The sequence below is a fragment of the Trichophyton rubrum genome, assembly GCF_000151425.1.
Source record: "Trichophyton rubrum CBS 118892 genomic scaffold supercont2.1, whole genome shotgun sequence".
Lineage (NCBI taxonomy): Eukaryota > Fungi > Ascomycota > Eurotiomycetes > Onygenales > Arthrodermataceae > Trichophyton > Trichophyton rubrum.
Window position 1 is genome coordinate 3501419 of NW_003456428.1, and position 16048 is coordinate 3517466.

Consider the following 16048-nt stretch of genomic DNA (forward strand, 5'->3'; position numbering starts at 1 on the left):
CGCCCGCTCGCTGGGGATTTTTCTCTCTTCCTCACTCTGCGTCTCTACTTCCTGTGCCTCTTGCGATCCGTGGTTGAGAGTTATTCCCTTGCCGGCGTCCAGATAACCCGCCAGCTAGTTAGTATCCTCCGGGCCGTGTCTGCATCTTCGCCGCCTCTGCCTCTTGCAGTCTCCGCCTCGAGCCCAGATATCTCAAGAGACAGAGAGAGACCAGCGGGCAACAGCGTGAAAAAACAACCCTCGTGAAGCCGAAAAACCCGACTCCTATCGCCGGCTGGAGTCGAGAGTCGACGGTGCTGTCTGCGGCGGCCGCTTATCCCCTCGCAACGCTTCTCGCCCTTCCTTCTTCCCATCCACCATGAACGGCGTCCTCTGCCACATATCAGTCTTGATCCAGCTCCCTGACGGCGTCTCTATGTTTTGAGGAGCATGTCTCTGATATACCAGGCCCATCCCCAATGTCCGTATCAACGTCTATTCCCGATGCCCGTCTTGGCCTCACGTCGTCTGAGTGGCAGATGGTTGTCCACCAGCAGCAGATCGCATTGCAAGGGAGCCATAATGGCAGCATCGCAAGGGGAAGGGGGATGGCGAGGAATAGCAACGCCAGTTCGAGGGCTGCCAGCGCCGCCAGTACGCAGGGGAGACTGCTCCTGGATCCAGACAGCCTGCAGGCCCTCTACTACCAGCTCGACCACCTCATGAGGGACATCCAGCGGAGGATTGACTACGTATGTTCTCCTTGTACTATGGAATATTATCTATATGGCTGCATAGAATTTCTAGAGATAGGTGGCTAACAGGTACCAGTTGAACGAGCAATCTGAGATATCGATACAAAACACTTATGACCAGGCCGGCAACGTCGTTGCAGACGCCGATAAGGAGATCGCACGAGTCAGACAGATAATCCTCTCCATCGACGAGCTAGAGACGGAATTCGACAAGATCCGGCGCATCAGAGATATAGTAAAGTCGTTTCGCTCACGGGTTGAATCTCTCGATAATCGGCTCGACAGCGCTCAGCGAAGGAGACGCTGATAGTTTACCATCCGACCCTATGACTACGACCAAATTTTGAACGTCCAATCTACACCAGCAAACATACCACCACATCCTCACATCTCGGCCTACTTACTCCAATTTTTTTTTTTTTTTTTTTTTTTTTTTTTTTCTTTTCACTCGCACTTTTTGCTTTATTCTTTCTGAGCTTCTTGATATGTGACCTGACGAGAAAGACGCAGTTACGACTCCCCAGGGCGCGGTGCCTTATACAAATTGCGCCCTTTTTTTTAATCCATCTTCAATCTTCTGTACGATGACTACGACGGAACGGCTACTACCAAGTTTATATTCATTTATTTACCATCCATCCCCCTTTGGCTATGTTTTGGCTCATCGACTTTACTCTTTCACTTCCCGCGACCCGACTCGCATCGATATCGAATGCGCATCCTCGTTCTCATCATGTTTCTCCGACTGCTGGATGGTCATCCGCACTCCGTTCTTCTTTTTTCCCTTCCATTCCGACATGCCAGACCTAGCGCTAATTCTTCGCTTCACGTCGATACGACTCTTCATTTTCTTTCTTTCTTTTTCCTATCATCCGTTTTTTCTTTCTTTTTCTCCAACTGGCTTTTCCCACTCATTTCTGCCTTGCGTGCAGTTTTCCCCCCTGACCTTCGCTTCTCTGCCATCCCGTGGTCATTGTATCTTCCCTTTTATTTTTTGCTCGCCTTCTTCTCATTCCCTTCTAGCATCTATACCGATATCCTGATCCTCGCGGATCCAATCACATCCCAGCACTCAACGGTGTTTCTACGGAGTACACCAGATGGACTGACAGGACATGAACTCCATCGTACCTTATCGCATAGTATGACATGTGGTTTTTCTTCTCAGCCTTGTAGATAGCTCATTTTTTTCATCTTTTTTGCATGTTTAGTCCTCGTTTTTCTTCTTACCTCTCCCCGCCGGTCCTCATTATCTGCGTACGGAGTACTCCGTACTCGCTGCTTGTTTTTTTCGATCTATTTGATGCCGACTTTTATTTTCTTGTCTTATTTACTTTTCTTCCTTTTTTTTTTTTTTTTTTTTTTTTTTTTTTTGGAGTTATTCCTTTTTATTTTTTCTTTATCTTCCTTACTCGGTTACTCGGCTTGCTTTTTCCTGTCGTCGCCCGTTTTGCGTCTTAAAGATTGGTTACATGCCTCACGGCAGCACATATGCCTCTTCTCTCACCCACTACCTCTTTGCCGAACTAATCACACTGTCTCGTCTAGTCTGTCTGGTTGCTTACAATTATCCGTCAGTTAGGGCTGGGGATGTCACTCTGATTGCACTGCCTCTTCAGTGACTTGATAGCAGTTAGTTATGTTGATAAAGTAGCAAAATACCAGTGATTACTTGCAATCTATGGCTACATGTTCCAGAATATATCTTGCACTTGGTCCCTTTAGAAAGGTGTGAATGGTTAGGGAACACTCCAGTTTGAAGGCATTCACGGCATATCCAAATGTAAAACGAGGCTCAATTGCATCTTTTCCAAATGACCGGAGAAAGGTAGCCTTGATATCAAGGCGACCAAGACTAGTACCAATTGCTTCAGCCACCTTGCCCAAAACTCGATGTCTGACGCTGCATTAAAAACTCTTGAAAACTTATCTATGGTTGGTATGGGGACATCAATGAAGTCAGATGGACCTAGAAATGAATATGGTAGGGGAAGAGAAGCCCTTGAATCTGACCACTCATCTCTATTCACAGATATTGAAAAGTGGCCGAAGCAGACGAGTCAGATAGTGTACGAATAGATATCGGGTATGATATCACCATAACGGACTCAGATGAAGTGGACAAGCACTTTTGAGGGCATATATGACCTGTCTTCCAGCTCTGATAGCAGCGGCATGGGGTTATAGACTTTGGAATCAACACCACTAGATGACGTTGGAGAAGGCGGATTGTGATCTGTAACCGCAACTGTGCTATGTTATCCTTTATTTTCACTCACCAGGTGTGGCATATAATGTTGGAAATCATATCCACTAGTCGACGGGTCTATTATTTCAGCCTTGGGGGTTTATCCAATACGCCTGGTAAGCTAGCTATTGACCCACGTGGCTTTTTTGATGCATGTTTTCCAAGATAAACTGACTCCTTTCAATTCTTCAGGATGGCACTCAATACCGGTATGAGAAGTGGATTGAACATCTAGTTTGGCATTTCTAGTTTGTCTGTCATGCTGCTGGCCCAGATGGGTCATGTTGATTCCATCTTACATTGAATATGGGGGGTGATTGAACTGGCAAACAATGGTATCCCGTTTGTAGCACGTAGTATCCAGTGAAAGTCTTCTCTCTTTAGTGTACCGAGCCATCCATCGACGCCGACAGTCTTCAGCTCAGCACCCGGCTGGAAAATCGAGAAAAGTAATGCTCTACCAGCTGTAGTACGATATATCACTGCTCTGGTTATCATTCTGGTATCATTTTGTTGGAGCCGCCTGGTCGCAGCGTAAGTTCAGGTGAGCGGAGCGGTTGAACAAGTTTCTATTGGTCAGCTGCGTTGAAATCGAGGATAAGGTTCGATTAGAGTGTGAACATGGTAGAGCAGAGTGTTAGATATTTGCTGATCTCGACAGGCCGGAGAAGGCGAGTGTTTGATCTCTAGGATAATGGCAAAGGGTGTCCGTTGATTCAGTATTTGAAGTCACAAGCAGAAGCAGGGAAAAGGTACGAGAAAGTGATAGAAAGTGCGAAAAAGTAGGGAAAAGTCAAACCCGGCGCAATGACTAACAAACAAATGACTAATTTATTACTAATAGAATGTTACTAATCACGTCACGTGCGAGGCTCCCGAAAATAAATATTCAATAAGAGCATTAGAGCTTTCGACAGCTTCAACACCGCAACGCAACAGCTTTGCTTCTATTGCTTGGTAGGCATTGCCGGCAGTGAGCCTCCAAAGCATCGCATAGTCTGGGTCTCTTGGTCATTTGATCAAGCGCCATGGAATACCACTCGGTACCGCTCGAGGAGCGCGCGAAGGATGAGAAGGGGAACACACTGCCATGGGGATATGTTTACAAGGAGTAAGCCATCTCTACCACTCCATAACACGGCTTGAATATGCCGAATGAGCCACTTTGGCCTGTCGTTTTGCGACTTGAAACCAGGCTATGCCCCCTGGAAATGGCATAATGGCTAACGCTAGCAAACAGTGAATCCCGTAACCCTCGACGACCGCCGGAAGAGACAGGCCCGTTTGGCAAAAGGAGGAATACACGATACGGCTCGACTAGATCAGCTACACGAACGGGGACTCCAGCAAAGCGAGAAAACCCGAATGTTGCAGAGTTCGGCAGACTGTTTAGCCTGCAGCAAGAGGAAGAAGCGCAGCAGAAATTACTCGCAGCCAACAACACAACTTCGAATGATGCAGCGACTAGCAGGACACCGGGAGATGCTGTTGCGACAGAATGTATACTCTATGGGTACAAAGATAAGGGTGTTGAGTGGAAGGTTATCGACAAGTTTGAACGCATCTCACTCGGCTATATATGCGAAGACTATTCCCGGACCGATCCCGAGATCAACCCCAAGTACCCTCAGTTGCTTAGCGGAGGTGACGTCGTTATCCGTCCGAAACTTTCAGCCGATGCCAATAGGAAATCAAAAAGATATGCTGGAGGAGCACACTGGATCAAAGTGACCTTTGACTCCTTCACAGCTGCTGATAGAGCCTGTCACTTCTCACCTCAGGAAATTGACGGCTGTCTTGTACACTGTGAGATGTACAGTGGCCACGGACCGCAGGAAGACGCCCCTATACTCAAAGCAACCCTTGAGCAGCAGTCGCGGCTCAATTCGATCTATCCATCTCTCAAGCCATCCACATCCGCATCGCTACTGCAGTCAAACGAATATGATCGTTCATCTCTTCCCCGCTCATTTTCATATACTCCAAGTAATAGCTTCGAGGCCCCTGCGTCCGTTCAATCTACAGCAACGGCTAGCTCTGCCACAGTCATGGGACAGAACAATCTAGACGCGGACACTCTTCGCCAGCGACCAGGCCGGTCTCAACCGGAACCCGAACCCGAAGCGAAGCCAGCCAAATCTGAATTTATGACCCATATACCCACGGTTCGACGGGCAGTTGTCCGTCCAGCTTCGGAAGCACTTCCTCCCCAGCCCTCGATGACGGAACGAGTGCTCCGGTCAATACCAATTTTGAGCTGGTTCACGGGAGATATTGTCGGCGACGGGCCTGCTCTACGAGAAGATGGCTCCTTTGACGATCAAAAGTCGAACCTCTACTGGCGATTCTGGCACATGGTCGACATGGTACTGGGAACCGATCTCTGCGGCCTCAAAGAAGAAATATAACCAACTCTTGCTCGATATCCCTTCCACGAACCCTTCTTCGACGTACACCATACTGCACGCTCTAATCAGCCATCTTGCTACGACCCCCTAGCCCATCTGGATTTCAACCCTCACTGGCCCACAGGATCTTTTTGTATCTTCGACGAAATGCGTATGATAGCTCGCGCTTGTGTTATCGTTTGTTTTCTTTTTTCGTTTATTCTCCCTCCATATGACCTGCCTCCTATGTACTCTTTTTCTCCCTTCTCCCTTCTACTCCCACCACGCTTGCCAGGGAGTTTGCTATGTTAATCCATGTTGCACTGACTCGGCGTAGACTGAGTCAAGGATCACTGTTATATGAGAGGCAGCAGGGATCCAGTATGAGGCTGGCTGATGCAGGCCACTACCGTTACCACCTACTACTATGTACTTGTTCCATTTTGTTGAGGAGGCCGAGATAGACCTACGACTAGACTTATGTGTTAATTTATGATTGATACCATCCCGGAGCAGCTATCTATCCATACGTAGATAGCTTGAGGCGACGCTGCGTATATTTGTCTATGCCCTCGTAGACATCTACAACCGCCCGCCTCCCTGCACGGAACGGACCCTTGGTCATTCTTTGTCTTCTCTCTTCTCTTGTCTCTTCTATATTGTCTTATGAGAAAAGAATGTGGCGGTCCTTGCCCTTCTGCAGGTCCCCATCCACTGGCTGCATGAACACCCCTGGGCTGCATGCATCGTCCAACCAGCTCCTGTATTATGTAGGGCTCCAGTACCAACATCCACCGGCATTCATGTCACCGCATATAATAACAAGCAGTCATACCGAGAAATCGGTTATGTCTCAAACCACATAGCACTGATCGTCAAGTCAGCCAGCTAGAAATCCGCTTCTATTCGAGCATGGGGCCTCTAATGCAGGATATTTGTGAACAATGGTACAAGGCGATGCAGGGCGTGCACATCCGTCGCACCACTTGTGCTGGTGACCGTCGGGGATGCATCGGAATTCGCGTCTTTTGATGTTACGCCAGTTTAAATATAGCTGATTGTATGGCTATATATAAACGTGAGGATTTCGTGCGGAGGCCTTTCAAATACTTGCGTTTCGGCGCACAACCCGCGACTATATCAGGACAGCCTAGACTGGAATACAGCCAACACCAGAACGAGAGTTAGGAAAAGGACTACAACTGGCAAGATGGGTAGTATTGGCTATCAGGATACTGGCCATCTGCACCATGATCCTAATGTGATGCCTTCTCTTGCTCCCCCGCTACCGAGATACGCGCCTGAACACGTCGCTGAGGAGGATAGATATGAAGTTATGATCGCAGGGGTAAGTCTGGGGCATGATCTTTATGACAGTTTATGGCAGATAATGCTTGGAGAGACAAGAAGAAGAATGGCTGACTGGTTATGGAGTATAGGCTGGCCCAGCTGGAATGCTGCTTAAGCTGCTTCTCTCGCGATTTGGACTTGGAGACAAGTCGGTTCTGTGCATTGAGTCAAGAGATACTATCTTGAGAGCAGGCCAGGCAGATGGAATACAGCCACGGACAATGGAAGTACTTAAAAGCCTCGGGTTGATGCATGAGATATCTACAGACGGCTGTCCAGTGTGGGAGGTTGCGTTTTGGAACCCTGTTCAGCAGAAAGGGGGAGAGGGGGAACCGAATACTGGACCAAGGGGCATCGAGCGGACTGCCATCGTCGACGATGTTGCTCTCGCAGCTAGATATCCTCATGAAGCCACTACACATCAGGGGAAAGTGGAACGTATCCTCGAAGACGACCTTCTCCGGTACTCAGGAGGCATTCGACGATCCACGACCCTGCTTAAGGTGCAAATTGACGAGAAAGGAGACCCGGCTTTCCCGGTCGTTGCTGAAATTGAATCTCCAACAAGCCGAAGACGGACTATTCGCTCCAAGTACCTTGTCGGTGCAGATGGGGCACACTCAACTGTTCGTCGATGCATGGGGTTGAAGCTAGAAGGGGAGATGACAGACCATATATGGGGTGTCATTGATCTGGTAGTTGATACGGATTTCCCAGATGTTCGAAGACGAACTGCTGTTCATTCCGATGCTGGCGCCATCATGATCATCCCTCGCGAGCGGTCCATGACAGGAGATTTCATTACGCGTCTTTACGTGCAGGTTCCCGGTGATGTCAAGGTTGATGAAGCTGATATTGCAGGAACAACGAAACTTCAGGAGTTTAAAAAAGGGTATGATGATGCGAGAGCTCGACGAGAACAAGTTACCGTGGAAAGTATCATGAAGCAGGCTCAGGAGGCTATCAGGCCATACTACATTAAGCAGAGGGAGGGCACGAAGGTCGAATGGTGGACTGCATACCAGATTGGACAGCGAGTAAGTGACCGCTTCTTAGTGAGGGACGCCCACGGAAAGCATAGAGTGTTTATTGTTGGAGATGGTACGTTCCAACGGCCCTTTCGAACGGAGAATGTGCTAACTGACAGTACATAGCATGCCATACGCATAGCCCCAAGGTAAGTAGCGGATAGAAGCACTTTTCCAAATGGTATACAGAGGTTGTAGCCTAACAAGTTACAGGCTGGTCAAGGGATGAATGTCTCAATGATGGACTCTTTCAACCTCGCATGGAAACTGGCTTACTCTGTTAACGGACTGTCTCCCGTCTCACACAAAAACACCAGCTCCCCGGATACAATTCTCGACACCTACGAGACAGAACGCCGCACGATTGCACAACAACTAATCGAATTCGACCGATCATTCTCCTCCATGTTCTCGGGGAAAATCGGCACTGCAGGTGCAGCTGGCTCCAAACTGACACATGACCAGTTCCTGGAAGTATTCAGGACCGGCAACGGGTTCACTAGTGGATGTGGAATTGAGTATCCCGAGAGCACCTTGGTTGATAAATCCATGGATTACAATGTGATCAGGGGGACGGATTATCTGGCTGGTGTCTTGAGGCCGGGTAGGCGGCTGTTGAACGTCAAGCTGAAGAGACATGCAGACGGCTGCCATGTGGACTTACACGATGGTTCGTTGTTCTTTACCATGCCGAACTGCAGGGGTATTACCAGATCCAATGGGTTAACTTGTATATTTTTTTTGCAACAGAAATACCAACCACCGGTGCATTTCGGATTCTATGCCTTACATCGGGTGACTTACTTGATCCGAACGGAATGTCAAGTCAGACTCTAACTGGACTCTGTGACATGGTCAAACGTGTATCCTCCATGTATTCATCCCATAATGTCTTGCAGCTTCTCACCATCTACCCACGCGCATTAGTAGGGTTAACGCCGACCTCACCACCAAAGGCTCCACTGCCTACTTCATCCTTTGTTTGGAGTGATGTGCCTAGCTCCCTGCATGAGGTTGCAGAAATGAACGTTTATTGTTCTGCCGTTGCTAGTGAGGATGCATACCGGCTGTATGGCGTAAGTGAGGATGAAGGCGCTATTGCTGTGATTAGACCAGATGGGTATGTTAGTGGAGTAGCATGTCTGGGCGAGGCAGGGGTTGATAAAATAGGACGCTTTCTAGAGGGCTGTATTTGGATGGGACAGGAGCATAAGTAGATGCGGAATATAAATGCGCGAGATGAAGGAAAAAAAAAAAAGGATCTCATTTATATACTCATAACATCGCTGACTATGTACTTGAAGAAAAGGGCGGAAAAAAGGGGCGTTAGAAACCGAATTCTTCGACATGTAGATATATACCCTGGGCCCCTGTACCCTTATGTACTGCTCGTTCGTCAGATAAAGAGACGACGTTGCGTCGTACATCTGTGCTGAGCCCACTAGGACCGCATACGACGACAGCGCTCTCGCCCTCTGCCGCCTCAAGAGTCGAGAGGATGATGTTGTCAATATTCGGTCTACCCGTCCTGAGACAGATTGGAGACTTGGAAGATAGACCCTTCTCCCAGGAAACAAGGGGGGAAAGGGATGTCGTCTGAGACGAATCGGAAGTTGTCGACGGGGTACGTTGTACATGCAGACCGGTACCGTGAGCCGAAGGGCTAGTAGCAGACATATGAGGATCGGAAGTGAGGTATATGCTTATTTCGAATGTTGGCTCGAACTTGGAGTTTGTTGCTCGGCAGTCTTCCACGTCCCGCATGAGAGACTCCAGTTCATCCTGGAACCATGAAATGTGTGAATGGGAACGAATGGCCCAGACAAAATGGACATGTTTGGTAATGGGGATGGAGCCGCCGTTGCTTTCTGCCCTCCAGCACTCTACAATGTCCCGTAGTAAGGGCATGGTGAAAGTTACTCCCATGCTGCCTGCGAAGAAGACGACACTGTCGAACTGGCGAAGGGGCCTGATAGTGCCGTATGGTCCGTCGAGAGCAACAAGACGAGTTGAGTCTGAGTCGACGGTGGTATTCCATTTCTCTGCGTGGTTGAGGATGGCTCTAGTAGCACCTGACTCGGCACGGATGAGGAATTCTATCTTCTTGTCTGAAGGGAGGGAAGAGATGGTGAATGGATGGCTTTGGAAGGGGGCAAGAGAAGGGACGGAGAGGAAGACGTGCTGGCCCGGTTTCCAGGAGATGACTGGGTTGCGGATGGTGACTCGGGTAATATTCCCAACCAATGGGGCGAATGTAGCATAGTTCGCCCATAAGGAGGAGGAGGAAGAGGGGGAGTAGTTATGGGAAAACGACCTGGAGAAGATAGCGAGATTCGACCAAACCATCATCACCCACCGAGCTACTCGATCAAAGACAACGAGAGCAATTGACACCCAAACCCACATCTTAACCTCGGGCTCGGCATGCAGCCATGCAGCAGCAATGAATCCTGCATAAGTAACAACGTGGGAGATGAAGAAAAGCTCATAGCTCCAGCGTCTCACGGGCGAAAGAGTGGCAAAGAGAATGAAAGTAAGGATAGACCATGCTGCTATCCCTCGCTGCGTCAGGGGATCCGTTCTGACTTTGGTAGCAATGTAGTTGAAGCGTCCCCAGCTGCGGAACCAAAACCCCATATGGATGGTAGCGGACATCCAGAGCGTCCTGGCGGTCCATCGGTGCAGCCAGTTGAGCCGCTCGTGGCTGGAACCCGTCAGGAAGCCGATGATGTTCCTCTTGCCGGCCAGCAGCAAGATGAGCGGCAACTGGGCGACGGTCATGAAGCCAGTCCGGTACCCGACTGTCTCCCACGACCACTTGTCCAAGGTGTTGAGCTTGTAGAAGCAGAACACCATGACGGCGGTGAAGTTGGCCAGGACAACGCTGACCCTGCCCAGCGGCGACGGCTGAAACTCCCACCGGCCCATCTTCAGCGGGCTGAGGGTTGCTGACGAGTATTCTCTCGTCATGGCTGTGAGCGTCGCATAGGTGTTGAAGAAGAGCGACTTGGGCTTGGCCGGCGTCCTCGTTGTATCGGTCGATCTACCCCTTTGTCAGTCAAGTCCTCCTCCTATATGAACAATGCGGACACTGTTTCCCTACATACCTCTGCGCGGCGACTATCTTGTTGAGGATGTTGCAAGCCGTAGCGACGCCGATTGCCGTCCCGACGACCGCCCAGTACGTCCGCTGCATCTCAAAGTACGTCGGCACGCCATCTCCCGTGGGCGTCGCGCCTCCGCCATGGTTGTGAGCCATCTTCTATCAATCACTGCCCGCGGTAACGACAGTGACGGCGACAGTGATAGCGACAATATCTAATCGAGATAGCCGGAGTAGTCGAGGGCGGCGGCGGCAGAGCAGGAGTTGAAATATCAATGAAGATAATAATAGCAGCAGCGGCAGTGGAGGGTGAGCATATTACATAAGCCAGCCCCCCCCAAGCCCACCCAAGCAAGACAAGGACAAGGTTAAGGTTAGCAAAAAGCACAAGCTTATGCCTAATAATCTGCTCATCCTTTTTCGTCTCCCTATTTCAACATCAAGGCATCGCAGCCTCAAAAGTCGAGCAGACAGCAACATCCTGCATTGTCCAGCACTTATCGCCAAAGCGCCATCGTCTTCGAGGCTCGACAGGATGGCTCACTCGCATGGCTCGTCGGACCCCAACATGGCGATGGCCATGGTCTTCCAGAACATACCCGCAACGCCCCTGTACACGCTGAACTGGACGCCGCGGACCAGTGGTGCATACGCCGGAACATGCATCTTCCTCATTGTCCTCGGAGTCATCGCCAGAGTGCTGCTCACGGCCAAAGCTATCATGGACCGGCGCTTCCTCGCCGCAGCCAGAGCACGACGATATGTCATTGTCCAGGGCCGGAGGACATCAATATCACCGCCTGGATCACCGACGTCGCCAACAGAGCCCGAGTCGGAACGCAGCAGCGAGGACGCAGACGAGAAGAAGATGGGCCGGCTGATAAGCGCCCACGGCGTCGAGGAGAATGTTCGAGTGGTCAACGCAACCGCTGGGCCGCCGGTGATGCCGTGGAGGTTCAGCGTTGACCTGCCGCGGGCGGCCATGGTGACTCTCAACGCTGGTGTTGGCTATCTCCTGTACGCAATTCCCTAATTTCTTTCTTTCTTTCTTTCTTTCTTGTTTTTTGTGATATGTCTTGTACTGACAACGAAATAGCATGTTGGCTGTGATGACCATGAACGTCGGCTACTTCATGTGTATCCTGGTGGGCATCTTCGTCGGCGATCTGGCAGTAGGGCGTTACGCCCACCGTTTCGAGGAGCATTAGCGTCTATCGCCTATCGTCCTTCGTCTTTCGTTGTCTTTTGTTGTCGTCCTTATCTTGCCGCCGTCTTCATGTTTATACCATCGGGCATCTGTATATATCTTCGTCTCCATCTCCGTTTTTCATCATATCATATATATCCAGCAGCACCTAAACAGTCCCTAATAGTCCATACCGAGTAGTCACGACTTCAAACATGCAACTTTGTTTGCTTTTTCCCCTTGAGTGGGATTGAGCATATTACCTAAGCGCAAAGCGGCTTCTTTGCGCCTAAAAAGCTGCGGAGAGTGACTTTGCGCTCCACCAAGCTTTGGGGGAGACGCGAAGTCACTCGCCATTAGCCGGCGTGTCATTGGCTGGAAGATGCTCGGGTATCGGCAGAAGCAAAAAAAGGCGAAGGCAACATCCGCGGAGGGACAAGAGACAAAGTAAGGGACGCTGGCAGGAGTACAGGAGAAGGTTGGTATAAAGGGGCAAAAAGCCCTCCTTCTTCTGCTTCTGCTCTCGTTTCTGCTTCTGCTTGGTCGCAATCTCATTATCTCACGCTCAATTGTTGAAATTCCCGCTTGTGATAGTGACATTTACGAGTTCAAGACAGTCAAGATGAAGCTGCTCGCGATCCTCCCCGCCCTGCTGCCGCTCGTCGCTGCGCACTTCAACGTCGAGGCGCCTCCAACTCGCGGCGGCAGCGAAGACACCCAGCCGATGTTCCCATGCGGCGGCCCAACAGAGCCGTCCCGGGAAAGAGTCAGGATTCCCCTCGACGACCCGAAACTCGCCATTGCCATGGAGATGGGCCACGACCAGGCGGCCGTCCAGGTGCTGCTCGGCCTAGGATCTAACCCGGGATCCAACTTCAACATCACCGTGCTCAAGACCTTCAGACAGGTCGGTCTCGGGGCCTTCTGTCTCCCAGAAGTGTCCTTCTCAGAGCAAGTCGTCGGGTTCAAGCCAAAGGATGGCATGGAGGCCACCATCCAGGTTCTCAGCAACGGTGATCCTAAAGGCGGTCTTTTCCACGTATGAACTGGCCTTCTGTCCTCATCTTTGTTGTTTTAGAGCCAATATGCTAACCAGCTATTCACAGTGCATCGATGCCGTGTACTCCAGGTCTGCACGATATGTCAAGCCAGAGAGCTGCAAGAACGGCACCGGCGTCGAGGCCATGCCCTTCAGCGGCGAGGCTGCTAACCGAAACGCCAACGAGTCCACACCGAATGGCCAGCCACAAGGTGGTTCCGGTGGTTCTGGTGGACATAGTCCCAGCCCTACTGGCAACGCGGCACCGCTTCAGACAGCCGCTGTTTGGGGCGTTCTCGGTGCTGCCGTCGCTGGAGGCGTTGCTCTCTTGTAAATATAGTAGATGATACCCCCAACATCATTTTATGGATAACTTAGTGCGGATATAACGAAGTATGACGCGATTATCTAACTCCTCCTCCTTCTTCCTCTGTCTCTCCTAAGTGTTTTTTCTTCTCCTTGATATCTCCATCCTTCGCGCTACACGTGACTAAAGCGCCCGGCCCGGGAAAATTTTTTATGATTAGTAATATATTAGTAATAAAGATAAGGCTTATCGCGAGCCGAGGAAAGTTTGTTCCTTTTTCTTCCATCGTTCAAGGTCAGATCAAGGGCAAGCAACTCACCCATAACCAACTCCATATACTGACAACGCCATCACCATGGCCACGAAAGCACCATTTGTTGTCCCGGCCCTTAAGAGGCACACTGCTACCGTCATCATGGCCCATGGTCTGGGTGACACGTGAGTTATCCTTCGCGCAACAGCTGCTGAGTCTACCACTTCTAACCGAACCCTACAGCGGAGCAGGCTGGTATGATACGATGCGCCCTATATTTACATGTAACTGAACACTCGTTAATAATATGCCTTGACTGAAGGATGATGATGGCCCAAAACTGGCGCCGACGCGAGATGTACGATGAAGTTTCCTTTATCTTCCCCAATGCACCCTCCATCCCGATCACCGTGGTATGTCTGTCCTCATCTCCCCTGTCCCTGTCCTCTCTCCACTCTTCCCTCTGCTGACTGTCAATCATCTGCTTTAGAACTTCGGCATGTCCATGCCGGGATGGTATGATATCAAGAACCTCTCTCCTACAGTACGACCCCCTCCGGCCCTCCTTCCCTCACGCGCGCCCTCAACCCACGATGAACACTTGAACACTGACAGCCAGTAGCAAACCATGGAAGAGTTCTTTGCCCAGCGCGACGAGGAAGGCATCCTAAAGTCCCGCGATTACTTCAACACTCTCATCAAAGAAGAGATAGACAAGGGGATCAAACCTTCTCGCATCGTATTCGGTGGGTTCTCTCAGGGCGGAGCTATGGCGCTGGTCACCGGCTTCGCATCCCCTGTAAAGCTAGGTGGTATCTTTGGCTTGTCATGCTACCTTCCTCTGTCTCCTGAACAGCTCAAGAAGCATATCCCAGAGGGTTGGCCGAATCAGAAGACACCCCTTTTCATGGGCCATGGAGACATCGATCAGGTGGTTAAGCATCAGTATGGAGAGAAAACTGCCTCCATCTTGAAGGATATGGGCGTCGACGTCGACTTTAAAACTTATCAGTGCGTCAAAAATATCTTTGAAGTGGCTCACTACGTGGTGTCTGTACTAATGTTTTCTTTTCATAGCGGACTGGGCCATTCCGGCGATCCAGATGAGATTCAGGACCTCGAGAAGTTCCTTGACCGCATCATCCCCGCCGAGGGAACTGCGCCCTCCTCTGAGTTATGACTCCGTGTGGGCAAGCGCAGCAACGACCGTCAATGGATATTCTCTTCAGCTTTCGGCCTTCTTCTCTTTGTCTTCCTCGCTCTATGGCTGGCAAGATATATAGGTCGTCGTTCGTCCACTACATTACACCGATGATGTAGCATTCAGGTAGCGTGCCAGTGCCCTTCGTATAGAGCCTCAGACCTAATATACAATAATACAGCGATGTTTCTCCAACGACTAACGTACTCGTTTCATACATGTTTTAAAATATAAAACCGTAAGAGTGGGGAAGAAGTCTTCATGATCACTAGCGTCTTCAGGTCTCTTCCGAGAGCAACTTCAATATCGCCGACTCACTTGTAGCAAGCACTGTGAAACGATCCCAATTAGCACAAATAATTTACAAGGCACCTCCCATATCTGAAAACGGGACATACCTGCTTTCCCATTATTCCAGTCCACAACCTACATTCGCGGATCAACCCAGTCAGTTCCCCATTCCACATCTAACCCAGTGACTCAGAACTTACCACCGGCCTTATAAAACTGTCACCATTCTCCTTCAGCCGCTTAACAGCATCAGATCGGTCCGTAGCCCCAGATACCAAATCACCTGGCTTTCCCACCCCGATACCCCCACTTGCAAGAGGAGAGGACGTCATGTAATCCATAATAAGCTTGAGTTGGTCTGTGGTTGGCGGCTCTTCCGTAACGTTTAGTTCGAAGTCGGAATTTCGTAGTAGAGAGCCGGAAGGAGATGTTGCTGTTCCTTCTTTGATGGCTGTTGAGGCCCTCTGCAGGACAGATAGCGCTTTGGTGGATGATGCGAGGGTGGGCTTGTGGAAGAGCGTGATGATGTCTAAGGTTTTATGCTAGACGGAGTAAAGGTGCTTTGTTAGTCGATGTTGGCTACTTAGAGGGTCGGATTGAAAGAGCTTACAAAGCGAAACATGGTGAAGGGATAACCGAGCGATATTTATCCGGTTTGCTTCGTGGTTGTTGAGCTCGTTGGGATGTGAGGCTTGTATGTATTAAGAGGTAAGGTTGGAAGAAGCTCTGGTCTGTGATTGAAGGTTTAAATCCTCGTGCGGCTCTAAATCACGGGCTAGTTACGTCATCCCGCCCAGGCGCCTCCACGCTTAAACCAGCCAGTTCCTTTGTTTACATTCAACTAAAATAGACGTTTTGCAAGTTTTGTGGTTCAAGACGTTTACAGAAGAGAGATAGAACCATCAGTCAACTATACTCGTA

At 50.0% G+C, this 16048-nt stretch overlaps 8 protein-coding genes across 8 annotated transcripts; 6 read left to right on the plus strand and 2 right to left on the minus strand.

The window, feature by feature from the left end:
- Nucleotides 1–309: 309 nt before the first annotated feature.
- TERG_01325 (uncharacterized protein) lies at nt 310–1610 on the plus strand. The gene is made up of 2 exons (XM_047747746.1): nt 310–731; nt 811–1610. The coding sequence occupies exons 1-2, from the start codon at nt 459–461 to the stop codon at nt 1039–1041; spliced, it is 504 nt and encodes a 167-aa protein (XP_047603710.1). The 5' UTR covers nt 310–458; the 3' UTR covers nt 1042–1610.
- A 2400-nt stretch (nt 1611–4010) lies between these two features.
- On the plus strand, nt 4011–5390 carry TERG_01326 (uncharacterized protein; the record flags this gene model as incomplete). Its single annotated transcript, XM_003239295.1, has 2 exons — nt 4011–4093; nt 4223–5390. The coding sequence occupies 2 exons, from the start codon at nt 4011–4013 to the stop codon at nt 5388–5390; spliced, it is 1251 nt and encodes a 416-aa protein (XP_003239343.1).
- Nucleotides 5391–6579: 1189 nt separating this feature from the next.
- TERG_01327 (uncharacterized protein) lies at nt 6580–8964 on the plus strand (the record flags this gene model as incomplete). Its single annotated transcript, XM_003239296.1, has 5 exons — nt 6580–6717; nt 6809–7820; nt 7874–7896; nt 7961–8417; nt 8498–8964. The coding sequence occupies 5 exons, from the start codon at nt 6580–6582 to the stop codon at nt 8962–8964; spliced, it is 2097 nt and encodes a 698-aa protein (XP_003239344.1).
- Nucleotides 8965–9073: 109 nt separating this feature from the next.
- TERG_01328 (uncharacterized protein) lies at nt 9074–11006 on the minus strand (the record flags this gene model as incomplete). The annotated part of the gene is made up of 2 exons (XM_003239297.1): nt 9074–10790; nt 10855–11006. 2 exons carry the CDS (start codon nt 11004–11006, stop codon nt 9074–9076), a joined length of 1869 nt encoding a protein of 622 aa, XP_003239345.1.
- Nucleotides 11007–11192: 186 nt separating this feature from the next.
- Nucleotides 11193–12258, plus strand: TERG_01329 (uncharacterized protein). Its single transcript, XM_003239298.2, has 2 exons — nt 11193–11867; nt 11947–12258. Exons 1-2 carry the CDS (start codon nt 11245–11247, stop codon nt 12056–12058), a joined length of 735 nt encoding a protein of 244 aa, XP_003239346.2. The 5' UTR covers nt 11193–11244; the 3' UTR covers nt 12059–12258.
- Nucleotides 12259–12658: 400 nt separating this feature from the next.
- TERG_01330 (uncharacterized protein) lies at nt 12659–13409 on the plus strand (the record flags this gene model as incomplete). Its single annotated transcript, XM_003239299.1, has 2 exons — nt 12659–13075; nt 13143–13409. The coding sequence occupies 2 exons, from the start codon at nt 12659–12661 to the stop codon at nt 13407–13409; spliced, it is 684 nt and encodes a 227-aa protein (XP_003239347.1).
- A 328-nt stretch (nt 13410–13737) lies between these two features.
- TERG_01331 (uncharacterized protein) lies at nt 13738–14815 on the plus strand (the record flags this gene model as incomplete). Its single annotated transcript, XM_003239300.1, has 6 exons — nt 13738–13820; nt 13879–13890; nt 13958–14048; nt 14126–14179; nt 14258–14646; nt 14713–14815. The coding sequence occupies 6 exons, from the start codon at nt 13738–13740 to the stop codon at nt 14813–14815; spliced, it is 732 nt and encodes a 243-aa protein (XP_003239348.1).
- Nucleotides 14816–15000: 185 nt separating this feature from the next.
- Nucleotides 15001–15778, minus strand: TERG_01332 (uncharacterized protein). The gene is made up of 4 exons (XM_003239301.2): nt 15738–15778; nt 15328–15669; nt 15235–15262; nt 15001–15166 (listed from the first exon to the last, which is right to left on the minus strand). Exons 1-4 carry the CDS (start codon nt 15747–15749, stop codon nt 15114–15116), a joined length of 435 nt encoding a protein of 144 aa, XP_003239349.1. The 5' UTR covers nt 15750–15778; the 3' UTR covers nt 15001–15113.
- Nucleotides 15779–16048: the final 270 nt, after the last annotated feature.